General features: G+C 39.4%; 1 protein-coding gene across 1 annotated transcript; it reads left to right on the top strand.

Moving 5' to 3' along the window:
* Positions 1 to 3,005: 3,005 nt before the first annotated feature.
* MEX3C (mex-3 RNA binding family member C) lies at positions 3,006 to 22,625 on the top strand. Its single transcript, XM_069467987.1, has 2 exons — positions 3,006 to 3,750; positions 20,160 to 22,625. Exons 1-2 carry the CDS (start codon positions 3,006 to 3,008, stop codon positions 21,383 to 21,385), a joined length of 1,971 nt encoding a protein of 656 aa, XP_069324088.1. The 3' UTR covers positions 21,386 to 22,625.
* Positions 22,626 to 26,260: the final 3,635 nt, after the last annotated feature.

A 26,260-nucleotide genomic window follows, 5' to 3' on the forward strand; every position in this document is an offset into this window, starting at 1 on the left:
TGATTCAAAAATCAAGGTCTAGAGTTACTAGTTGATACTGAGCATTACTTGAAATGTCATGTTAGTGTGAAGCCAACTGAATAGAGATATGCTTAAGTGTAAAACACACACCAGTTTCAAAGACTTAAAAAGAACTGTAAAATGTATCATTAATGATTTTATATTGCTTACGTATTGAGATGATAATATTTTGGACATATTGAACTAAGCATGTTTATTAAAACTGTATTCCTTTCTTAAAACTATGTTTCTTTCTATTAGGTTATTAAGTATGAAATGTCTGATTTCCTTAAGTGTAATTTGACAGTTGATATCTCTGACATTTCACTTTGACACTTCTTGTTTTATTTTTATTATGAAGGTACATCCTTATTCTTCCAACACACGGTTTGACTTGTGATTATCTTTCAAACTTTTTTAGAGCAATTTTTGTGAAACCATGAATAAGTCAAAAATTCATGTTATTTTCAAATATGAGTTCCGTTTGGAACCAATGTAGCAAAGACAGCTCGAAATATCAACGAGTGTTTGGAAAGGATATGGCTAATTAAAGCACAGTACATGGATGGTTTGAGAAGTTCCATTCTGGTGATTTCAATCTTCAAAATGAGGCAGGTGGGCAACCTGAGACCAAGGTGGATAATAATGAGCTGAACACTGTAATGGAAGCGCATCTATCTCAACTTATGTGTGAATTATAATAGTAGCAAGGCTTTAACATTACTATTCCAACAATATTGGACCATTTGAAACATATCGACAAGGTAAAGAAGCTGGATAGAAGGGTTCTGCATGAATTAAATGTGCGTCAGAAGAGAAATCATCTTGAAGCATGCCTTTGCTGTCACGACATAAAGGAGAACCATTTCTACATTATTATGTAGAATTGTTATACACATATTATTATGTGTGATGAAAAATGGGTTCCTTTTGACAATTGCAATAGTTCAGCACAATGATTGGCTAAAGATGAAGTGCCAAAACATAGTCCAAAACAGAGTATTCATCAAAAAAAGCTAATGGTGTCTGTTTGGTGGTCCAGCGCTGGTATTATCCACTACAGATTCATGAAACCTGGTCAATCAATTACAGCAGATGTCTACTGCAACCAATTGGACTAAATGATGAGGAGGCTTGCAATTAAGCAGCTGAGATTGGTCTATAGAGACAGGCCAATCTTCTTGCAAGACAATGCTCGACCACGCGTCACACAAACAACACTGCTCAAACTACCAGACTTGGAAACACTCTGTCATCCACCATATTCACCAGACCTTGCACCAACTGCCTACCACTTCTTCCAGGCTTTGGACCACTTCTTGCAAGGAAAAATATTCAATTTTCAACAAGCTATGGAAAACACCTTTTGAGATTTCATCACCACTTGCTCTCCAGGCTTCTTCACTGCTGGCATAAACGAGCTACCTACCATTAAGATGGCAAAACTGTGTCAGTAGTTTAGGCTCATACTTTGATTAATTGTACTGCTTCTTGAGATATATAATAAACTTTTGATTTCAAATTAGACATTTCATATTTAATAACCTAATACTTTAGTGAGGCCGCTAGAAACTTTGAAATGACATTATATTGCCCGCATTCTATCGCTACAGGTCAATGTTGCCGGTTAAGACTAACCTGGGAAGTCTATCCAGTACTAAAGGGAGGGGTGGGGTAGTCACATCCTAAGACAGAGAAAAGTAATAGGGTTTGTTTTAACAAGCCATTTTAAAGTAATCCCTCGATAAGATAGCCACGGTGAGAGATCGCCTGAGCCATACTGCAGGCAGAGCTTTTAGAGAGGAGGAAACCAGCAATTAGTTTCCTTTAAAAGCTTCAAAGAACTGAAGTTCAGCACCTCAAAGCTCCCGGTGTGACCAACCGGCCGGCGGGAAGCCGGGCCAGCTCGGCATGGGAGGGCCCGGCCCCGAGGGAGGAGCATCCCCGGGTCTAGCAGGGAAGGCCCAGCAGCCACGTGGCTCAGGAAACTACCCACGCTAGAGAATAGGAGGACACCTCCCTGGCCCCTCCTTTGTGATCATGGTCTCTCCCCTGCCAGGTAAGTATGACCCCTCCTTTGATGATCGTTCTTAGGCCCTTATCCAGAAAGGGGCAAGCTCTTCCTCAACCTGAGCAAACAACGCCCTCGGGCCCACGCTTGCGGCGCCGCTCCCAGGCCGCTCACACTTTGCCTTTCCTAAAAGAACACACCCAGGTGGGCTACAGGGTTGGGAGGGATGGGGGAGGGAACCCAGGTGCGCGCGTAAAGTGCACGCGCCTGCGCTAAAGTCCCGCTGGGCCCCAGGCTTCATCCTCCGCTGCAGCGCTTCGTCCGCCTCCTTTTCCCCGCCCCCACTGCTGTACGTCACAAAGAGTGACGTGAAACCGAACAATCACAGTCCCGCTCCTCGAGAGCCAGTAGGGAAAGGGGAGAGAGGGTGGGGGGAGGGGAGAGGACGGAAGGAGGTTTTAGGGGCTGGCTTGTCCCAGTCACCCAATCAGAGAGCTCTGGGGAGGGGTGGGGCGGGGCCCCAGACGCGGGCGGGGGGTGGGGCTAGGGAAAGGAGTTGGAAAGCTGAGGGAGGAGAGGGCGGGCTCCCCGGGATTAAAAGCAGCCAATCAGAGCGCGCCGGCTTCATTTGGTGAGCGGCGTGGGGCGTCGCCGCCGCCGCCGCGCGCGCCGGGGGCTGGTTAAGGCCATGAAACAAAAGAAACCCTGAGAGGGGAGCCGCTGCCACCTCCACCAGCCCGCCCCGTAGCCGTCCCCACCCACCCACCCACCTAGTTACCTACCTCTGCCTCCTTACCCTGCCCCTCCACCCCGCCCTCTCCGGTCTCCGGGCGGCCCTGGCGCTCCTCGGCTCGGGTCGCCAGCCCCGCCGCCTCCCCAGAGGAAAGGTGTTTGCGCGCTGAGCGGGGCCCGGGCCCTGTCCGCCATGGGGCTCGCCGCCCGTCGCGCCTGACCCGGCCGCTGCCGCCGCCGCCATTGACAGCGCGCCGCTGCGATGCCGAGCGGCAGCTCCGCGGCCCTGGCCCTGGCGGCGGCCCCGGCCCCCCTGCCGCAGCCGCCCCCGCCACCGCCGCCGCCGCCGCTGCCGCCGCCCGCGGGCGGCCCAGAGCTCGATGGGGACGGGCTCCTGCTGAGGGAGCGCCTGGCCGTGCTAGGCCTCGACGACCCCAGCCCGGCGGAGCCCGGCGCCCCGGCGCTTCGGGCCGCGGCGGCGGCGCAGGGCCAGGCCCGGCGGGCGGCGGGGCTGTCTCCAGAGGAGCGGGCTCCGCCCGGCCGGCCCGGGGCCCCAGAGGCGGCCGAGCTGGAGCTGGAGGAGGACGAGGAGGAGGGGGAGGAAGCGGAGCTGGACGGAGAACTGCTAGAGGAGGAGGAGCTGGAGGAAGCAGAGGAGGAGGACCGGCCGTCGCTACTGCTGCTGTCGCCGCCCGCGGCCACCGCCTCCCAGACCCAGCCGATCCCGGGCGGGTCCCTGGGGTCGGTGCTGCTGCCCGCCGCCGGCTTCGATGCCCGGGAGGCGGCGGCGGCGGCCGCAGCGGCGGGGGTGCTCTATGGAGGGGACGATGCCCAGGGCATGATGGCGGCGATGTTGTCCCACGCCTACGGCCCCGGTGGCTGCGGGGCGGCGGCGGCCGCCCTAAACGGAGAGCAGGCGGCCCTGCTCCGGAGGAAGAGCGTCAACACCACCGAGTGCGTCCCGGTGCCCAGCTCCGAGCATGTCGCCGAGATTGTCGGCCGCCAGGGTAAGTGTGGGGAGTGGGGAGGTATAGCTGGGCATGGCCCTGGGCGTGGGTGGGGAGCCGAAAGATACGAGCTGGGGGCAGAGAAAGCAAACCCGGCGAGTCCCCCGGGTCCACCGTGAAGGGGTCTGGGAGGAGCCGAGGGTCGACGAGTTGAGAAGGTGGGTCACCTTGCGCAAACCCACGCTGTTCCGCTCGCTTTGCCTGATAAAAAGTGTGAACTTTCTCGGGCCACCCAATCCGGTGGAGTTCACTTTACTTGGGCTGTATTCGTGGAACACCAGGTTGGCGTGTCACCAGAAACCTCAGTGAGGTGGTAAAAGGTCGGGTCAGAGGAGTTGTGGATTCGGTGTTGTGTACGGAAAGCTTCGAGATTGCAAGTTTGCACAGCCGAGTGTCTTATAAAAGCGCTCAGCTTCCTTTACAACGGCTTATTCAGATGGAGAAATGGACAGAAATGGAGGCTTATAGATAGAGCTTACTCGAGAGGAGAGGGGTGTGCAAATGGTCGGCATCACCACCATCCCCCAGCCCCTCAGCTATTCAGAAACTTAGCTTTTGAAGAGCAGCCTAACTCTGTTGATCTTTCTGTATTCCTCTCGTTTACATTTAAACTCTCGAAAAGGCACCATTGGCTATCTTTTCGAACACTTCAGTGTGCACGACGAAGAAAAATTGGACAGTAAGGTAATTAAGGAACTTTATGCGTTTATACAGTTTTCAGTTAATTTACTCTTCTTGCCAGCACACCAGTACTGCAGACAGACTCCTCCCACATTGTTCAGACAAAGGACCTATGTCTCAGATTCCAGGAGTAGATTTGTGAAGGTGGGGGAAGGGGATGCCTGGAGTACCTCTTTTTCCGACATTTTTAGGGAAGGTCCTAAGCTCTGTAATGTGGCTTTTCCCCCTTTATTAAAGGGGTAGCTATTAACCTGCTGCCACCTCATTACAATATGGTTTAGCCTGGCTAATGCATGCCTCTGTACTGTTAGGTTGAGAGCATTGTTGGGGTCAAATAAAGAGATGATGGCGCTGCTGCTTAAATGATCTCATCTTTCCCAAGTGGTCTAAAGTACACATAAATAAGAGGTTTGTTGAAATTGTGGTTTCACATATCAGAGTTGACTTATTTCTTGCCTGTAGGTTTTTAATAAGAAAAACTTATCTGAAAATTGGGTAGAAGCAAGAGCTTATTTCAGACTTCCTGATGATTGGCACTGTTCAAATCTGGAACCATTCAATTGAAAGGGAGTTTATTCTTGTAGTTCTTCTGGTAAATGAGTTTCAAATACCTTGTTTGTTTTTGACAATACTTAGTTTTCTCCTGGAGATTATTATCCTATTTCACCTACACAGGATAAAGGTAAAACATACTAATTTATAGATCCAGAATGAGTTGGCCATTCATATAAGAACATTGAGGGATTGTTATGTATCAAGCTTGTATTTTGCCAGGTATTGAGTTTATGGTACTGAGTTGAGAATGTGAAGTTGGTTCAAACTTTCTACCCTTAAGAAGCTAACAGTCTAATACACAGTGGAATGGCACTAACTCTAGAGTGACAAACAAAAAGTTACACATGTAAGAACATATATCCTTGGAGGGCCTTGGGGAATGGGTAAGAGTTTAACAAATGGAGATTGGAGAAAGACTGACTAACAACATGAGGAATGGTGGGGAGGACTAACCTCTAGGTGTAATTGGCAAGTAGTGTTGAGTTTTGTTGATATCTAAGGTCAGTAAAAGGAAGTAGTGAAAGGCTGGGAATGCAGTTGTACAGGCCGGAATATGAAGAATCCTGAACGCTATGTGAAGATGCTACTTCCTTGGCACAAGTTGGTTCAGTGTGCTTATGGTGACAGTCCAGGGTAACAAAGGAAAAGAACATTTACATGCCAGTTTTACTGAGGAACCGGATAACATATTTTGTAGATTTAGTTTAATACAAACTTTTGTCCTTTACTGTATCATACCTGTTAAAACACTATAAAACAATCCTTAATTGTATAAACTATCTTTATACAAATCCATTATGTAAAAATAAATCAAATTAATTCCAAGTTTTTATTAATATTTTGTACCATGTATTACATGGTAGCAAATGAGATAAGTCTTGTCTGTGTCCTTTTTTTTTTTTTTTTTTCCTTCAGGCTGTGCTTATTAGTTAATAAGGAAATGTAAATCTGTTTATGTCTTAGGACATGGCGACAAATTGCTGACTATTCCTTTTGGCATTTAATATTTTCCCAGAATTGACAGTATGTCATTATCCTCTATCTTATCTTAAAAAGCAGAAACTCTTACCCCTTTCCTATTTATTTTAAACCATTGAACTAGTGGATCATTGACCCCTTTTCCACCCCCATGCTCTAGCAGCATAGTAATAAAACCTGTAAAGTATTTACTTCTATGGAGAACTCAGTGACTTCCAGTGTTCACATCCTTTTACAGTGTGATCATTTCCCCACGGGAGAGAACCTGTCCTAAGTGAATAAACCAGGATAAATCATTTCATTTTCTTGTTTGCTTTAGAGAAGCTAAGTTTTCATCCTTAAGAATTACCCATTTCTGTCATTTTATTCATTACCTGAAGTCAGAATTTTCTGTGTGACATCTCTTAATTGGTTTTGGAAATAATTATGTCACAGATGGAGACATTTGTGACTTAAGCTCTGAAGCAAAGAGCAGGACAAAAGGAATTCTGAGTCAGACTAGCAATTCGGTGTAGACGGTCTCTGCTTTCAGCGTTTTTCAAAAAAACCAAACCACTGAATTTTCGTGTTTTGTATGACTCCTGTGCACACATATGCATGTGATAATTCGTTGTGTTTATTTAAAAAAAAAACTGCTTTTGATAGTAATGAAAGTTGGCTGAGTGACCTCTTATTTATACTCCTCAGTAGCATGTGGTCATTTGTAAATGCTAAATTGGCCTTGTTTTTTTCAGCTTTGCACCTATTGTGAAACCAACAATATTGTAAAATAAAGCCAGGAACTAAAGAGGCTTATTGATGTAGTTAATCAAAGAAGTTTTAGAATATGGACCTCAAAAATAAGACTGGCAATAGACTTTTAACACCGAATTTTGTAACTTAGCAACATCTCTTTAAGTGTAGTACCTGAAGGGGACACATCAATAGTAGTTAACAAATCTAATTTAAGTCAATGGGTTTTGTTCCAATTTATACAGTCATTGATACCAATTTAGACTAAAAAGTGAATTAAAGCAGAAGTCTATACCCATTCTTAACTACATTATAAATATTAAATGTCATAAATTCAGCTGTTTAAAGACTTGTAACCCAAAGTTTTATATTACTGTTTAAGATAAATGAGTATCTCATACTATTTTCAGTAGGCTTCAGTTGACAGTGTATGTTTGTTTTCCAGCCTCATGGTCTAGAATAGTGATCTCCAGCTGTTTTTGATTGTACACCCTGTCAATAAAATTTAAGCTTGTACTCCCAGTATCTGGATATTTGTGTATGCATACTTATGCTAGTATACATTCTAAAACATATGTAAAATTTTAAAAGCATGAGGTAAAGATGGAAACAGGAGTTCTAATTTTTTCTGCACTCCAGTGGATTTTCTTGTCCTCTACTGTGACTATCACTGAGCTAGACCATTTTGGAAATTTTCTTCTTCCTTATATGAGCTATTCTGTTTCCACTGACCCCCAGTGGCAGTGTGTATTGTCACTTTAACAACTAACACTTTACATTGTTTCAAGTTGTCTTAAATGCATCCTTGCAATAATTTTTCCCAATTTCTTAGGGTGGAACCACCCTTCAAGCTCCAAAACAACTGAAATAAGGTGTATGTACGTGTGACCATGAGAAAAAAAGATTGGTCTTACTGAACATAAATTTCCTATTCAAGAAGAAATACACATTTCATGAGAATAAACAGTTTTGGAGTAATGCTAAAGCACAATGTCTTTTTCTTTTATAGGGGAGGGGTGGCATTGTTGGCCTTCTCTTTGCCAAGTCCTATGTTAGGTACTTTACCAGTTCCATGTAACCCTGCTAGGCAGTTATCACCATCTTACAGATGTAAAAAGTGAAGTTCTGAAAGATAATGTGCTCAAATAACAGAACTTGGATATAGACCAGTTTGTTGGACATGAAAAATAAAGTTCCACTTGACATTGCTGCTTCAGTATTGAGACATTCTGCTCTGGAAGGTTAATAAATACTCTGGATTAAGTTCTGCCCTAATCATCTAAGTTTTGGGATACTGTATTTCTAGTATACATAATATCATCACTGTCATAATTAGTTTACTTAATGAAATCTTGGTGTCTTTTACTACCCAGAAGGGACAGTTATCATTACAGTGTAGTTCTAATGTATCTAAAAATTCACTGTCATTTATAGTCAGTAATTTTATACATACATACACACTAGCTTTAAAAATTATAACTTTTCTTCTAGGCTTTAAAATTTAAATTTAGTTGATAATGGTTTGTATTAGCTCTGGGGCCCTTGGGAAAGGTTCAAATTACTATAATTGTTTTGCATATAAGCAGAGAATCTGCTACATTTTCTTCCTGCCTTACTCCGCTAATGAACTATTCTGATTCACTAGGGAGGAAATGGGAAATAAAGTGGCAATTCAAGGGTGTATTTTTGGTGGGTAGGGCAGGATCTCTCTCTAGTGCAGTGGCGTCCTAACCCACAGCAACCTCAAACTCCTGGGTTCAAGGGATCCTCCTGCCTCCACCTCCAGAGTAGCTGGGACTACAGGTGCACACCACCACGCCTGGCTAATTTTTCTATTTTTTGTAAAAATGGGGTCTCACTGTGTTGCTCAGGCTGGTCTTGAACTCCTGGGCTTAAGTAATCCTCCCGCCTTGTCCTCCCAAAGTGCTAGGATTACAGGCATGAGCCATCAGGCACAGCCAAGGGTGTATTTTCTACACCCCACTCCCCTTACCAACAACCTAAAAATGATCTAGGGAGCCACGTATTTGAGAACTGTTTGTTTCTCTTAGAGATATCTGCCTAGAAAATTTTTCAACAATGTTTATGGGTTGGAATTCTAGGTGATTCTTCTCTACATCTTAAGTTTTCAAGGAAAGGTAGAATTTAGTTATGAGATAATACTTAATATATTGCTGGTTTGGTTTTGAATACTTATGGGAAGTTAATACTTTGCCTTAAATTCAATACAGAAATGTTTTAGTATATGTATTTTAATATAAAACTATATATTATAAGCAACACCAAATTGCCTGTTAACAGTGTCTGTTGAGCTGTGGTGTATTATAAAGAGCTGGCAATCAGAAATTGATATTCCTGAAGGATGATCATTCTGTGCTGCTAACTCACTTCGTAATCTTAGACAAGTCATTGAAACTCCCTAGGCTTCAGATTCCTCTTCTGCAGCTGAGCATAATTATATCTGCAATAACTCTATAGAGTATCTGAATGATACACAAATAAATTGACATATGAAGCTATAAGTGATAGGCACATATAACTTTTGTTCAGGTAAATCGAGATTAATTTAGAACCACTCCGTTTAATCATGTTCACCTTTTTTCAGCTTTAGCAGACATTTTCACACATTATATTCTTTTAATGTAATAGAACTAGAACCAACTGATATCTAAATGCCTGATAGATACCTGGCACTTCTGTCGAGATAGGGTTAAATTATGCTGTGGTAACAAAGAACTTCAACATCGCAATGTTAAAACAACCAAGGTTTGTTTTTTGTTCACAGGGGCTCTGCTCGTTTTAGTGATTCAGAGACACAGGCCAATGGAGTAGCCACCATCTCAAGTGTTACTGTTCTCCCCTATGCTAGAGGATGAAAGGCTGGCGTAGCATACGCTGGTCTTTAAATGTTAGACCTGGAAGTAAAACCACATCTGCTTATATTTCATTAATCAATGCTAGTTATCTGGCCACACCTAATTTCAAATGGGCAAGAAAGTACATTACAACCATGTGCACAGAGCCAAGATACTAGTGAGCAGCTATGATTACCACAGTACTATTTTATAATTTATACGATTGTTACAGAATTTTACACAAGGTAATTTCTGCTATATGGAACTTGTAATTTAAACTCAAAATGAAAAAATAAATGATAATTTTTATAAGCTACTAAATAACTGTCAGTATCTAAATAGGATACTAGATTTTAATTTTTTTTTAATTGTAAGCTTCTTTAGGAAGTTCCAAATAGATCATAAACAATTATTTTAAATCCCCACTGATATTCAGGTGATTCTATAGTGATATGTTTTTTATTAAACTGCATCCTTAAGGCTTCCCAGATGGCTGAGATACCATAATTTGTATGTTTCGTTTTAACTTCTTCCCCATGCTATCATTAGTTACTATGTAAAGATTGGGAAAGATTAAATCTGATATCTAAGGCTTTAAAATAATTTTCTAATGTTAGAATTACTGAGCCCAATTATACTAAATTGAATATATGCATAGCCTAATCCTATTTGAGTAGTTCAAGTCTTTATTCTATGACTGATTTGGGGAATTTTAGGTTACACTGAGTAACTATAGAACTTCTTTGATGCCAGTGTTTGGGATTTAAGGACAATTCAAGTTTCATGGTTTGTTGCCTTTGTTGAGTAAGTAAGGAGTACGGTTTATTGGATGTGGGGAAGCCTGATTTGACCACAAGTAAAACTGTACCATGGAATAATAAGACTAGGCCATAAAATAATAAAGAAAATTCTTTAATGGAAACTGCAGATGGTAGTAGAAGGTAAGCATGAAGAATTTGGTCTTGAACTTGATTGAAAGGGGACGGGAAGGGAATGATTCCCAGCAACTAGAAGATTTCCCCAAATAGTTACCAATGTAAAATGCTTTTACATTTGGAGCTTACATTTTTATTGTTCCCCTTTTCTATGCCACTCTCTTTTCCCCTTTGCCTTATGACTTTCCACAGGTACCATGTAGTATACTGTAGAAAAGGACATTGAACTTGAAGTTAGAAAACTTGAGTTTCACCACTTGTTGCCTGTGACCTTGGACAAATAACATTTAACTTCTCTTACCCTCAGTTTCCTTTCTTGGGAAAAAAAATCTGTTCCATCTACTTTTCCGATTTGCTCCTTCTCCCCATTTGTTTCGAGGATCAAGTTTGAGAAGATATCATTAGTGTAAATGCATGGTATAAGTTTTCCTAGGGTATACCACTAACTAAATTATTTATTTATATTTTTTTAAGTTTATGATATATCTTAAAATTTATTTAAAGTCAGGGCTTTGGAAATGTATTTCCTGGCAAAGAGCTAAGCTATTCTGGAAGAGAATCATTTACAAATAAATCTGGAAGATACCATTATATGGTACCTAAACTGAGATAATGCTAAGGTTTCTGTTAACATCCTCTAAAGGGCATGAACGTAATTTAAAGCTCCCAGTTAGGAAAATTGTTCTGCCTTTTATCTCTAATTTACACCTTCTGGTTGTTTCAGCTTTACTGAAAGGCCAAATAAAAACCTTTTCATTAAATATTTTTTATCTTATTGTCTAAAATAAGTGAAAAGGAAGAGAAATTTTTAGATTTCATTTAACCTGTATTTGTTAAAATACCTTGTACGTGCAGGGAATTCTCCGGTTACAAAATTCAAGTAGGAAAATAAGGCAGGTTGGGAGGGTGGCGATTTAGGAGTCACTAGTTTGTAACTTTGGGTAATTTTAGGCTTTGATTTTCTTCATGTATAAAATGAGATTGAACTAGGTGATCTGTCATGGGTCTTATATTCTGATTTTTGTCCATAGAGAGTCCCTAAAATCATACAAAAGTAAACCAGATTTCAAATTACCAGTTAGGTTGACTTCATATCTTTCCATTTTTGCAAAGTTCATAATATCTTAACATGTTTTTCACAATCTAAATATATTTTATCTTTTGAAGATAGATTCTTTATATGTTTTTAACTCCCTATAGAAAATCAGTTCATTTGTTTTAACATGTGTGTCAGGTACTATGTAAAACTACATGTAACATCTCATTTAATCCATTGTTATTTCCACCAGACAGATAAAGAAACAGGTCTGTGGAGGTATAAGCAACTTTCCTAAGGTCTCAAGCTACCAGATCAAGACTTCAACAGTCTTGTCTCAGTAAGAGGTAGAACAAGCAGACAAAAATCAGCAAGAATTTAGTAGATTTGACCACCAACAACAATATAAGAAAAGAAAATGACAGATGTATATCTGCGCATGAACATGGACTGGCACTAAATACTTTTGATGCCTGAGGTTGATACAAGTCAATAAAAACAGAACTGAATCTTAGTCATCTTTGCATCCTTAACATCAGTTAAAGTACCTGAAACAAAGTAGATACGTGTTGTTTATTTATTGAACTGAATTGTTGGATTAGAAGCATGTCGTTTTACTATTTATCATTGATTTTCCATATTGCATTAATTAGAGTTTTCTTCCCTTTTGCCTTTATGCCCAGCTTTTTATTTAAAAGAGCCAGTCAAGCTCAAGTTGTTCTGAGCTTTTGTTTGAAGGACAGAAGATGCTACTTGATTGAAGGCATTAGATGTCCATATGTAAGCTGATAATAAAAATAAAATAATGAAGCTGTTTGAAGTACTGTTGTAGTAATCCCTAAAGTGAGACAATTTTCCTAAGAAAATTTGGAGAATTTTGACCTTAGAAGAGCTACAAGGATGCTTGCACCCTGGAAAGGAAAGCTAATATTTCTGTATTATACATTTAGGGACTACGTTGCATTCTTAAACTATTTATTACTTAAGATGTTGAATTAAATTGTATACTTATTGGGACTTGGCTGATGTTCATCAATCTTTGAAAATATAATACTGAAATTGAGTTCTTGTCAAGTGAAAAGTGCTCATTATATGTAAAATCGTTAAGTAATACTATCTCCCCCCTCATCCATTCTAATCTGTTTTGAAACATGTAGTGTTATACTTTTAGGAGAAAATACTGTAGAATAGTGAAAGGAATGTGGAATTAAGACAACTTGGGTTTGAGATCTGGCTTTATAGCTGGGAGATCTTGAACAATTCAGTTAAGCTCTTTCCTGGCCTTCCTAAAGCACTCTATTATGATGATTAAATGAGAATGTATCTGGGAAAGAGCTCAGAAAACTGACAAGTGCTCTATAAATTTCTACTATTTCAAAGCTAAGTCCAGTCTCAGATATTAGCTGAGGTTACTTAGGAAATACTCATTTGGGAAAGGTGGGGAGTGAGGAATAGTTACCAAAAAAAATAAATAAAATAAAAACTACCCTTTACTGAGTACTTAACTGAATGACAATATAGTAAGCATTTTTAATACAGTATTTTGTTTGATCCTTGCAACAACTAAATGAGGCAAGTAACTATAATCATAGTCCCTTACACATGAAGGACAGGTAAGGTTTAGTGACCTATTCAATTTCACAAAGCTGGTTAGTGATGGTCTATCCAAAGTTTCATGTTCCCAACTGTTACTCTACCAATCTTTCCTTGAGGAAAGAACAGATATATGCATGCAAAATATAATAGTATCTGATTGTCCCAAGTGCTTTTTTAGACTTCGGGAAAGGAATAGATGACTGTGCATTTCCTAGGAGAGGAGGGATTGATTAAAAAATATAAGCATTGGAAAAGACCTGGAGTTTGAATGATGTAAGGTCAAAACAAGTTCCCAGTCCTGTAGATGATCACGGTTTTTTTTCCTTATATTGTTTCCTTTGAACTGGAAGGATTCATCTGTGATAGCTATAATAGTTATACCTATGTTTATATTATTCTTGAGTTCATAGAGCTTTTCACGTGTACAATTTTATCTTTTCCAAGTGGCCACATTTGTTACTCAGGTAACTCAGAGAGGAAGGGAGTGTGATAGGAGAGTTCTCCAGATTATTTAAGGAAATACCTAAGCAGATAGAAGAGGAACAAGACATGTTTAGGAGATGATAAAGTCTGGGAGAAGATAGGTTATATAGCCACTTAATGTGGGCAGGGGCTGACAGAATTTAATATCAGGCCATGGAGTTTTATTTTCCTTGAAGGTAAAAAGAGCTACTCAACGGAGTTTAACTCCCTTCTCCCCATTTTTATTAAAGAGTGAGTGTCATGATTTCCCAGTAGCATCCTTTCCCCTTGAAAACAAAGCCTCTTAGGTGGAAATTTTTGAAAAAGGTCTACCTGAAGGATTACCAAAAGTGAAAATACATACAGAATTTTGGTGTTTGTAAGGGTTTGTGCTTTCTTAAATCAACTTATATATTAATATGTAGCTAATTTATGAAATGAATGGAAAATATAATGGATTTAATTTCTGGAAAACAAACTCCTTTGTCAAAAATCAGCAACACAAAAACTTGAAATAAATACACAAGGTATCCATAACAATGGTCATACAAAGTCCCTACCTTGCATCCTTTCATTCTCAGCATTTTTCTACTGGTTGTTGTGATAGCCTTTCAGGTAAGTCTCTTTTTTGCATTTTTTGTGCTCCTACCAGTCCTACCCAAAATTCTTTGTGCTTATAAAATAAAGTTTAACCTCCCTTGCCTGACATTGAGGACTTCTCCCTCCCCATCCAGCCGTATCCCCTGCCATCTACTCTCCATTCACTTGAAGCACTCACAGTACTGAACAATTATCTCTGACTGTGCTGTGCCTTACTCCTGATTCCCTGCTTTTGCACTTGTGTTAATAGTTCCCTCTGCTCTCCTCCCACCTGGCCAAACCACTTTCTTCAAGCCTCGGTTCAAATGCCTTTGAAACCTTTTATTTAGTATAAGCAGTAAAGTCATCTTTTTCTATGCTTCCACTGCTTTGTATGCCTGTTTTCATTAAACCAGTTATCTTACATCAGTATTGCTTTACTGTTTCTCCTCTAGACTGAGCTCCTTGAGAGCAGAAATGTTGATAGATCCTTTATACTACCTGGAAGTAGCACCTATACCCTTATAGGGAATTTAACATTTGAATGGGTAAGTTCAGCCATTAGGCTGAAATGAACTTTATCCATCTCACAATTGGTGAAATGCTCTTGGGTCCCTACCAGTGATTTAGCTGGGAACACCTTGTCAAAGCCCTTAGGACAAGTGGAGGCCAGCTTTTACTTGTGCATCACCTACCAAACCACTCACCTCCCAACATAAATGCAGTCACCTGTAAGAGTTGTTGTCAACACCTGGCTTATATATTTCTTTTCTTCCTGTTTGATTTTAAACTATCCTTTTACCCTATTCCAATGCCTATGATTCCCCAAACCTTTCCTGACCCTATCTTGTGTCTATCCACTACCCTAGCCATTGGGTTACTTACTATTCCTGGATTGGGATTTAAAAGCTAGGTATTTAGAAGAAAGGGAAAATAATTGGAGGAAAGGAAAAAGGTAATGTGGTAGGCAGACGTATAATCCTATACACCCAAAGATGCCCATACCTTAATACTACAGGAATTGTGAATATGTTATCTCATTTGGCAAAAGGGACTTTGTAGATGTTTTATGCAAATATGATAAAGAGTATGGACCTTGCTGTGGGTTGGTTGTCAGAGATCATCGGGGTGGGCCCAGTGTAATCACATGAGTCCTTAAAAGCAGAAAGCCTTTCCCAGCTGGGCCTGAGATTTGAAACATGAAGGAGGACAGGACCTCCATGGCGGGCTCTGAAGATGAAGGAAGGGAGTCACAAGCCAAGAAATGTAGGTGGCCTCTGGAAGCTGGGAATGGCCCTCAGCTGACAGCCAGCAAGGAAACTCGGTCCTGTCATTACAAGCAACTGGGGCCAGGAATGTTGGGAGGCCATCTTAGAATTCTGCCTACTACACTATCCATGAATGCAAGTGCATTTTTAAGGATTTAGTGGTGAATGATGAACAGCTCCATGGACTTGTATTTTCTGCTTAATTATAGACTACTGGTGACCTAAATGTTAACTCGGTTTTTTATCACATACTGTTTTTTCTATTGGAAAGTGGGAACAAATGGTATAGATAGGCCATGTGGTCTTTTTGCTACCACCCAAGTGAACTACGGTTTAAAACAAAAACAAACAAAAAAAAACCTTGCAGAATCCTGCTGTGGGCGTCCAAGATATGTTTCTAGTGGCTAGAATAAATGGCTTTTTAAATTTTAGTGTTATAAATAAATCTGCATTCTCTGGCCTCCATAAGCTACTTTAGGTGTCAATAGAGCAGAATTTTCAACTATATAAGAAATTTCATCTGTAAACCTAGGTCTTCTCAACAACTCCACACTCCTCCCGCTTTACTACACTGGTTCTTTTGTAGTAAGTACATCATTTCACGTGTTTTATAGAACTAGAAAATGGCCTTGAAGATGATCTACTCTAATGGTTTTAAACTTTTCTGACTGTAGCCCACAGCAAAAAGAACAACATTGCATCCCATTGTACACATACTTCACTAAAACATTTGGAACACATTCAATTCTTTTTTATGCAACCCACTAAACTGATATTACAACCAATGGTTTGCAAAACACTGAAGATACCATTATTTAAATTCCTTTTCTTTCGGCTCCTCTCCCAGCAGCAGAGGACGTCTGTTCCTAATTGCTAAAGCTAGGAGAGGCTCCCTTTACCCTGGAGAAGCAAGGCAGAATCCTGCTACACCAGGGAACGATAGGACCAGAGTTCTGGTTGCAGCTAATAGGGTTTTAAGGTGAAACACAGCCCCAGCAACAGTGATGTAGGAAGGGGAAATGGGCTTCTATACCAGTGGGGTAAGTTGGGACATTTTATTTGGGGAATTTACTTCCAAATCAAGATAAAATTATAGCTGTGAAAGTTGTTAGTGCTATCCTAATTTTTGACATCTAAACTAACTGGTCTAGGCTTCTGCCCGTTGACTACCTTGAGTACAGCTTGCCATGTTTTTATCTGCAGCTGTAAGAAAACAAGTGTTCTTACATTTTACAGCCACAAAACCTTGTTCTACTTTGAGGTTATGAAATCATTTACCCTGCTGTTCATGTACAGGGATTATCCCTAATCTTCAGGGCATGCGTTCCCAAGACCTTCAGTGGATGGCTGAAACTGGGGATAGTGCTGAACCCTGTATAAACATACTATGTTTTTTCCTATATATATTCATAATAAAGTTTATAAATAAGGCAAAGTAAAAGGTTAACAACAACTAATAATAAAAAAGTTATATAACATTGTACTGTAATAAGTTACGTGAATGTGGTCTCTCGCTCTCCAAATATTGTACTATATTCACCTATTTTTGGACTGCAGTTGACTTGTGAGTAACTCAGACACGGAAAGCAAAATTGTGGATAAGCCAGGGGGCGGGTGGGGGACTGTAATCTCAGTAGTACTAGCCAAAAGTCTAATTAATATGCCAAGGCTAGTAAAATGTATTTTTTCTTTATATCTGATTTGTTTTTCTAATTTAATCATATTTCCTTGAAAAGGTGATACATTGTATGGCTCAAAATTTAAGAAATAAGAATATACTAAATCTTCCCTCTTACCGTGTCCCCCTAAGTCAACCAATTTTATGAGTGCATAGTATTCCATTATATACCTGTACCAGACTCAAGCTAATCCAAACAATGAGTAATAAAATACAGAGGTCATTTTGCACTTGTGCAAGTATTTCCACAGGATCAATTCTACAAGTGGGATTGGATGGGCACAGGGTGTATGTACTTGTAATTTGATAAATATTACAAACTGCCCTCCAGAACAGGTAGTTTATAATCTCACTAGCTAAATATGAGCTTTTAACTAGTATTGTAAGGTTTTTGATATTTGACAATCTTTTAGGTGGAAAATAATAGCCCAATTCCTGTGAAAATGGAAATTTCCATCTTCAGAGTCATTTGTATATTCTGCAAGCTGTTTCTTTTGCGTATTTTTCTGTTGGGCTTTTGGTGGTTTGATTTGTAGGGGAGGGGTGTGTGTGTGTAAAAGAGAAATTAGCCATTTGTGAGATGGGTTATATTTTAGTTTTTTACTTTGTTTTTGGTGACTTTTGCCATGTAGCAATTTTAAAAAATACAGTCTAATTTATCAGTACTTTTGTGGCTTCTGGGATTATAAATTCTTAAATGATTTTTAAAAGTGTCTTTGAATTTTCAAGTAGAAACTCAATCTAAAATACTTCAAAAGTTTACCTCCCTTACTCACAAAATTATAAAACAGAACTCTTTTTTTCTCCTTTAGTTTGTATCACCTTTCTCAATACTTTAATACCTATTCGTATAGTCCCCAACTTTAGAATGTATTCATATTCTAGAAATCACATGTTGTTTGGAACTCAGAATATGTTTCTATAGAAACAATGTTATGTTTGGTGAGGTTTCCTATAGTCCTAATCTGAATTTAGAGTACTGTGTTAAAACTGTTATAAAATTTAGAGGAGAGAAGAAATACTTCTGTTTTTATTGGCAGTGGCTTAAAAGGCCATGGCTTTGCTGTATTCCTGTTACCTCTTTCCCCTAATGCATAAAACCTAATAAGCACATGACCCTTTTGGGTAGAGGGGGCCTGTCTTTCTCCCCTATCTCAGAGTGGTCCAAGCTCAAAACATTTTCTCTATCTAGTGAGACATGTATTAAAAAACACCTATTAGTACCACCCATAGGCCAGATAGTGTTCTGTGGACCTTTAAGCATATTTCCTTAGTTAATACTATATACCTACTAGGTATTAAACAGAAAATATTCTAAGGTATGACTGACAGTTGCTTATAGTCTCAGAAGTATTTATTTAGAAAGGTTTTTAATTCCGTTTTCTAATGGCCAGTATTAGTAAGGGTTGAAAGGGACCAACACTAGACCCTTAGGCTAATTCTCCCTTTGTCCTTAATAGAAATTGCCCAGTGTTCTTCTGTAGGATGATCAGGACTGTCTGTTGTTAGGAATGTAATTACAGCAGACTGCCGCCTTGTCAAGTTGTAGCCCAGGTAAACTTATGTATTCAAATAATGCCGATAACTCCCCAGAGTATAGGGCATGGCCAGTTATGTGTTCATACATCCCTGTCAGAATTGCTTAGGCATCTCCATCAGTCATATGTTGGCCAATGAAAAGTGATCTCAATTCTCAGTCCCAAGAAAACACTGTGCTGAATGAGGGAGTCTCCTGGACATTTAGCCTATATAAATGGTAAGTAGGTAACAGAATTTTTGTTGCTCTGGTCTTCTAATTCATTTTCTATTGTGGAGCAAAAACAGATACAGCTTGAGCATCCCAAGTCTGAAATCCAGAATGCTCCAAAATCAGCTTTTGAGCACCAACATAATACTTACTGGAGCATTTGGGATTTTCTGATTACAGGTGCTTGTCTAGCAGATATAACACAAATATTCCAAAATCCAAAACACTTCCATTCCCAAGCCTTTTGGATAAGGGATACTCAACCTCTGTAGACAACCACCCAGTCCTTTGGGAATGCTCAGGAAGGGCACACAAACTGGTTCTTGGGGAGAGGAAGCATTGGAGAGGATTGAGGCATCTAACCTAAAATCTGAAGGACTAGCAGGAGTTAAGCACATTATTAATTTATTAGGGACAAAAAAGGAAGGGAAAGTTTTAAGAAAAAGACCTGCTCAAATTGTGACATTTATCTTCAATAGCACCTATGTGTTTATTTTGAGGCACTAGGATAGCATGATACATTCATGAGAACAAATCTATTCTGGCAAGCTTCAAGTTCGGATTTTTGAAAAGTATGACCCCAGACATACATGCCTTAGTTATATATTTGGCATTTTTAGGTTGCAGTGTGAAGCCCTCTAATCTTACACAGTTGGCACTAGTAATCTGTGATTACTTAAAGAAAGTTGGTTAAAATGGGAAATTATGAAAAGATTTTGAAGCCAGACTGGGTTTAACTCTGGCTCTGCTTCTTACTAGCTGTGTGAACTTTGACAAGTTCTTCAGTTTTTCTGTATAACTTCAGTTTCTTTAGCAATAAAAAGAGTATAATAGTGTAATAGTCTGGTTCTTAAGAGTTGTTGTGTAGATTAAGTGAGAATAGGTATTAAATGTCTCACATGCCTGTTACTGTTTTTCTTTGCCACCAACTCCCTGCACGTTCTGAAAATCAAACCCCCACTCATGGTGTAACTTATCTGTATAGGCTACTTCATGCGTCATTTGTAATTTCTAATAATGAGAGGAAGAAAATGATAATGCCTAACTTGAGTGAGTCAAAACCTCCCAGTAGAGGTACCACCTCTTTTCAAATGAAGGATCACCAGACAAGTAAACCTCTGGATCTAGGAGCATTAGTGGAATTAGGAGTTTTATCATCATGTGATTAGTTTGAAAGAACAAACTCTAAAACTTAATAAAATAAAATGAAAATTGCCTGCTAACCGTATGTTAAGGTTAAAAGGCACTTTCTGTGATTTGTCTTTATAAGAGATGTTGATGCTTACAAAATGTTTTCTTTCTAACAGGTTGTAAAATTAAAGCACTGAGAGCCAAGACAAACACGTATATCAAGACACCTGTCCGCGGTGAAGAGCCCATCTTCGTTGTCACTGGACGGAAAGAAGATGTTGCCATGGCCAAAAGAGAAATCCTGTCAGCTGCAGAGCACTTCTCCATGATTCGTGCATCTCGAAACAAAAATGGCCCTGCCCTGGGAGGATTGTCATGTAGTCCTAATCTGCCTGGTCAAACCACCGTCCAAGTCAGGGTTCCCTACCGTGTGGTGGGATTAGTGGTTGGACCCAAAGGAGCAACTATTAAAAGAATTCAGCAGCAGACCCACACGTACATAGTAACACCAAGCAGAGATAAGGAGCCTGTTTTTGAAGTGACCGGGATGCCCGAAAATGTTGACCGAGCACGGGAAGAAATAGAAATGCATATTGCCATGCGTACAGGAAACTATATAGAGCTCAACGAAGAGAATGATTTCCATTACAATGGTACCGATGTAAGCTTTGAAGGTGGCACTCTGGGCTCTGCGTGGCTCTCCTCCAATCCTGTTCCTCCTAGCCGAGCAAGAATGATATCCAATTATCGAAATGATAGTTCTAGTTCTCTAGGAAGTGGTTCTACAGATTCCTACTTTGGAAGCAATAGGTTGGCTGACTTTAGTCCAACAAGCCCATTTAGTACAGGAAACTTTTGGTTTGGAGATACACTACCATCTGTAGGCTCAGAAGATCTTGCAGTTGACTCTCCTGCCTTTGACTCTTTACCAACATCTGCTCAAACTATCTGGACTCCGTTTGAACCAGTTAACCCACTTTCTGGCTTTGGGAGTGATCCCTCTAGTAACATGAAGACTCAGCGCAGAGGAAGTCAGCCATCTACTCCTCGTCTGTCTCCTACATTTCCTGAGAGCATAGAACACCCACTTGCTCGGAGGGTTAGGAGCGACCCACCTAGTACAGGCAACCATGTTGGCCTTCCAATATACATCCCTGCTTTTTCTAATGGTACCAATAGTTACTCCTCTTCCAATGGTGGCTCCACCTCTAGCTCACCTCCAGAATCAAGACGAAAGCACGACTGTGTGATTTGCTTTGAGAATGAAGTTATTGCTGCCCTAGTTCCATGTGGCCACAACCTCTTCTGCATGGAATGTGCCAACAAGATCTGTGAAAAGAGAACGCCATCATGTCCAGTTTGCCAGACAGCTGTTACTCAGGCAATCCAAATTCACTCTTAACTATATATATATACATAAATACTATATCTCTATATGGACTCGTAAAGGCATGGGTATAATGGTACCCCCCAGTAAACTTCCTAATGAATTCTTATGACTGTTATCAGGCTTTATTGGGATTAGGCTAAAGTTGTTAGTAAACTTATAAAAGGCTGCTATGGTAACACTAAACCTAAGTGGTCTCTTGTCTGTTAGTTTGGTTTGAATTATTAATACTGTCCTATAGACCCAGAGACATAGCTTATCTAAGAATTGCTAAAGCTGAAGTTCAACTTGGCTGAGTGAAGATAATCATAGGTTGTGTGAGCCTATGAGAAAGTGTATACGTCTAAGATTTCAAAACAGTGGGTCCCAAAGCCTAACCACATTAAGAGTTTATGGAGGGTACTTGGCATTACAGATGATTCAGACACTTCCAGTGCTGCCTTCTTTACACTGCCAGTTTTGACAAAACAGGTTTGTTTGTTTTTTATTTTACAACAACTTATGCCTAATTCTGCAGGATTGCAAGTCACTTTTTAATGCATTGTGATTACTTATTGGTAATAATAGGGCTGATGGCAGTTTACTAGATCACTGGTTATAATTTGGGACAAAACTGCTACATTGACCTTCATCTCGCCCAGAGTGCTCAAGGCTGGTATGATCAGTGGATCAGGAATGCAATTGTGAATTCCTACCCATTGCCTCCCTTGGTGGATGTGGAAATGGCCACCTGGGTTTTCCCGTATCAGGAAGGGCTTTGGGGTGGCACCTATATTGGCTAATAATTGAGGATGCGAACATTCCATTCATTAGTCTGATCAAGCTATTAATTAATTTTTAGACTATAGATCAAAATGTGAAACATTTTATGTTTAATCCATATTTGTCTTGCACATTATAAATATATTTTTATTTTTTAGTAATTTAGGGGAGGGGGGGAGAAAGGGATAATAATGCCCTTGGCATAATTCACAAAAGCAGCTGTGACGACCTCCAATCAGTTTACTTCATTTCAAAACTATTTCCAATCACAAGGAAAGATTTCTTTAAAATATGCTTGTACATTTCACCTGTGGATGTCTATAACTCATCCTCAGTATGTTCCCAAATCTGTGCTGGCATTGAAAGGACAAAACATTATACTTGGTGGGTTTTTCTACTAATTATTTTTTGAAGCGTTATTTTCCCAACACAAAAGAGCTTTTTTTCTCAGTATACCGAAAATTGAAATCCTATGTGTATTCAATAGTAAATAGACAGATTTTATTTTTTATTTCCACTTGAAGAGTTACATTTCGTATAAAAGTTTACAAATAACGGTTTTTATTTTGATTTTTTCAGTATAAAAAATTGCCTTGATGGCATATTATGATGTAATGCTAATTGCTTGTAGGATAGTTAAATGTCAGTATTGAAACCTAATCTCTAGCTGCCGTCTTGTAGATATGAACGAATGTTCACCAAGCATGTATTTTGTATTTTGTTGCATTGTACACTGCAACTAATAAGCCAAGGAATCGACATATATTAGGTGCGTGTACTGTTTCTAAAAACCACAAACTAAGAATGATAAATTATCAATATAGTTTAGTATTTGCTAATTTTACTACACTCTTTTGTTATGTATATGTAGGGAAGTCATAGGGATTATAAATTCAATTTGAGTAAAGTTTAAAACCATATATTTTATGATAAAGGGCCTTTAACTTAAGATGGCCAAAGCACTGATATTATATATTTGCTGTAAAGAGAATTATAAGAGTTTTATTTTTCTGATATTAAAAGTTACTTAATAAAGACTTGTTTCCATTAACTTGAATGTATTCTCCTTGGTGTTTTTCATATAATCATAGCAGTTTAGAATATGGCTACTTAAGAATTGAAAATTTCCTTTTACAAACTTTACCCCTTCGCCAGCTAGCTACCTGTGTTCATTCTTATGGTGATTTTTTTTTTTTTTTTTTTTTTTTTTTTTAGTGTACTCTTTGGTGTTAAAGGTGTCACTTATTTTCCTGTCCAAGTTTAGTTTTTTCTTTAAATGAATGTTACATTATAGGAAATTGGAGATTTAGCTGGTTTTAATTAGTTGCGTGATTGACCACAAATGATAACCACTACTGATTTCTTATAAATGAAATAGTAAGTGACGTTTTTGTACATTAATTAGTTGAAATCCTGAATTCTACTTAGACTCCACTCAGTTTGTATTCTTTGTTTGCCTAGTTTTGTCTTTTTATCACCAAATCTACTTTGAGGTATCACGTAACCTTAGTAAGTCTTCTTGTGGATTTTGGACAAATTCTGAGGCTGTGCTAGAAGACTGGAGTATGCAGATTCAATAATGGGCAAGATTATTGCCCTAGAATTATCTGCCAGAATTATTTTGCCAATTTTAGGATTAGCCTCCAGAAGAGTAAAAGTTAAATTATTTGAATGTGTTACAGTATTTGTACAACTACAGTTAAAATTGGATGGCCTGTGAAATGAATTTTTTTTCCTTGGTTTTTTTTTTTGTTTGTTTTGTTTTTTGGGTTTTTTTGAGACAAGGTCTTGATCTATGGCACAGGCTAGAGTACAGTGGTGTTATCATAGCTCACTGCAACCTCCAACTCCTGGGCTCCAGGGATCCTCCTGCCTCAGCCTCATGAGTAGCTGGGACTACAGGCGTGCAGCACCACGCACAGCTAATTTTTATATTTTTTGTAGGGATGGGGTCTCACTCTTGCTCAGGCTGGTCTCCAGCCTCAGCCTCCTAAAGTGCTAAGAATACAGGCTTGAGCCACTGCACCCAGCCAGAATTTAACTTTTGCCTAATACAAGGTCAAGATCTTTCAGGGGACCTTGAAAACAATCTACTTTAAAGGCTTTGCTTGTCAGAGTAAGCCAAAACTTTGTCTGGAACTAATGTTAGCAAAACTGATAAGCACTTATCCTAGTTCAAAGTCTGGATTTGCCTTTCTTTGCATGCCTGTGTCTATTTTCTTGCTTATTGAAGTACTGGGGAAGAAAGGATCCAGGAACCCTGTGGACCCGTGTTAACAGGAAATAGCCACACCACACTGGATGATCTGCAATGTGAATAATCAAGGATTAGGCAAACCTATTGAGAAGGGCTTTACATTATTCCTTTTCACAACCTGGGAGGGTAGACAGCTAAACTGAAAATACTTGGTTTGGCTAGCAGCTTAAGTTATTGTAATGTTATATAATTCTTCCTATAAAGCATTTTATCGAAAGAATCCCTTTGTGAAGTAGATTTTTAGCAAGAATGAAGGCTTGGTTGGTTTCGAAAGTCGTTGCAGAATAGGTATAATAAATGTGTTATTACAGATTATTTTCTTCAGTGGGTCTGTTAGCCTAAAACCAGACACTGGTTCTCAATCTGCCACTTGCCTCTTCTATCTCTTAAATTTCTACTTACCTGAATCCAAAACTTTATAAATAATGGGGGTTGTGGATATTTGTAATATATTGTGAACATCTTTTCAATGTTAGTATACTTCCAGCAACGTAGTTTAGTGGTTGCAGTAATACTCTTTTATGGTGGTTTCATAACTTAACCATTTGCTATTAGTGATTAATTGAAGTAACTACGGACAGTGGAACACTGATGAAATATAGGGAAGGACATTGAGAAGCCTCAGGAGGAGATTCCATTTAGTAAAGATTTAGAGTAACTACTCTCCTTAAAATGGCATACCTTCCCACTTGGGCATCTCTGAGCATTCCTATTAAGTTTTCTCAGCTAACCATATGGAATAATGGAAAATTGTGAAAGACATTTTCCTGCCGCTGAGGTATTCTGCCTTCAGACTAGTTTGTGTGCTTTTACATTTTAAGGGATATCATGTGTACACCAGTGCAGAGAACTTCTATAGGGAGGATAAGTGTGCAGATAATTTTAAATAGTAAATGGTCAGAGATGAGGATTGGGAGGGAAAAGAGGAAAACAGCTGAAGAGAAACACATTTCTAGGTCATTGGGTGTGATGTTAGACCCTCATTCATAAATCTCATGGAAATGGGGTTTGTAACCTGATGATTAAATGGGTTGTAAAATTACTTTTCCTGCTACCTTTGAATGTATTTAAAATTGTAAACCTTTAGTCTCTAAGAGCATGTGCTTAAGTACCTTTCTTTTTAAATAGGGAAGTTCTAAGGAGGAACTATAGTGTTCAGCTGAGTACACAACAAAAAGCTGAAAAGAACTGCCTTAATAACAAGAAGCTTGGTAGTTTAAGAGGCAGCAAATAATGAGGGTCAAGATCATGTAAGTCTTTGCTCAATGCCTACCAGCAACATTTCAATGTTTACCCAAAACTCGTAGCAGTGTTATGCATAATTTACTGCAGTAATAATAGTGCACAAAAAATCACATCATCTTAAAGGCTTCACAGAACCTCAAAATAAAAGACAACCTATGCCCTAGGGATAGTCAGATGGAGTTTCTATTTAGATTAGAATGTCTTTGGACAAGTGAACAATATCCTCTATTCAAAATGAAAATGTGAGGATTTTTTGTGATCCCAGAACTGTACAAGTATAATCACCTCGAATTTGGAAATAAATTGTAGGTATTCCCCTATTTTAAAGCACCAAGGCTTATTTATATCTGTTTCATGACATTTCCCAAGACCAAAACCAGAATGGAACTTTTGACATGATCTGTTCCTACAATTTCAGGGGAATTACCAAAGCATAATAACAAGAGACATGAATTGGGGTAGTGGTTTCCAGTCTACTCGAGTCAGATATAAGGTGCTGAGGTATGGAAACTACTGGGCATTATACTTTAAAGATAAAACTAGAGAGCTAAGATTTCAAAAAGGATTGAAGGAATACTGATAACTTGTGGATTTTAGCTAACGCTAAGCATTTGTAAATGTTAGCC

The sequence above is a fragment of the Eulemur rufifrons genome, chromosome 5 (assembly GCF_041146395.1).
Source record: "Eulemur rufifrons isolate Redbay chromosome 5, OSU_ERuf_1, whole genome shotgun sequence".
NCBI lineage: Eukaryota > Metazoa > Chordata > Mammalia > Primates > Lemuridae > Eulemur > Eulemur rufifrons.

Excerpts from the sequence above, each read along its gene's own strand:
- MEX3C (XM_069467987.1), top strand. The coding sequence starts at position 3,006 with ATGCCGAGCGGCAGCTCCGCGGCCCTGGCCCTGGCGGCGGCCCCGGCC. Across the intron at positions 3,751-20,159 it reads CGAGATTGTCGGCCGCCAGG|GTTGTAAAATTAAAGCACTG; the intron begins GTAAGTGTGGGG and ends TCTTTCTAACAG.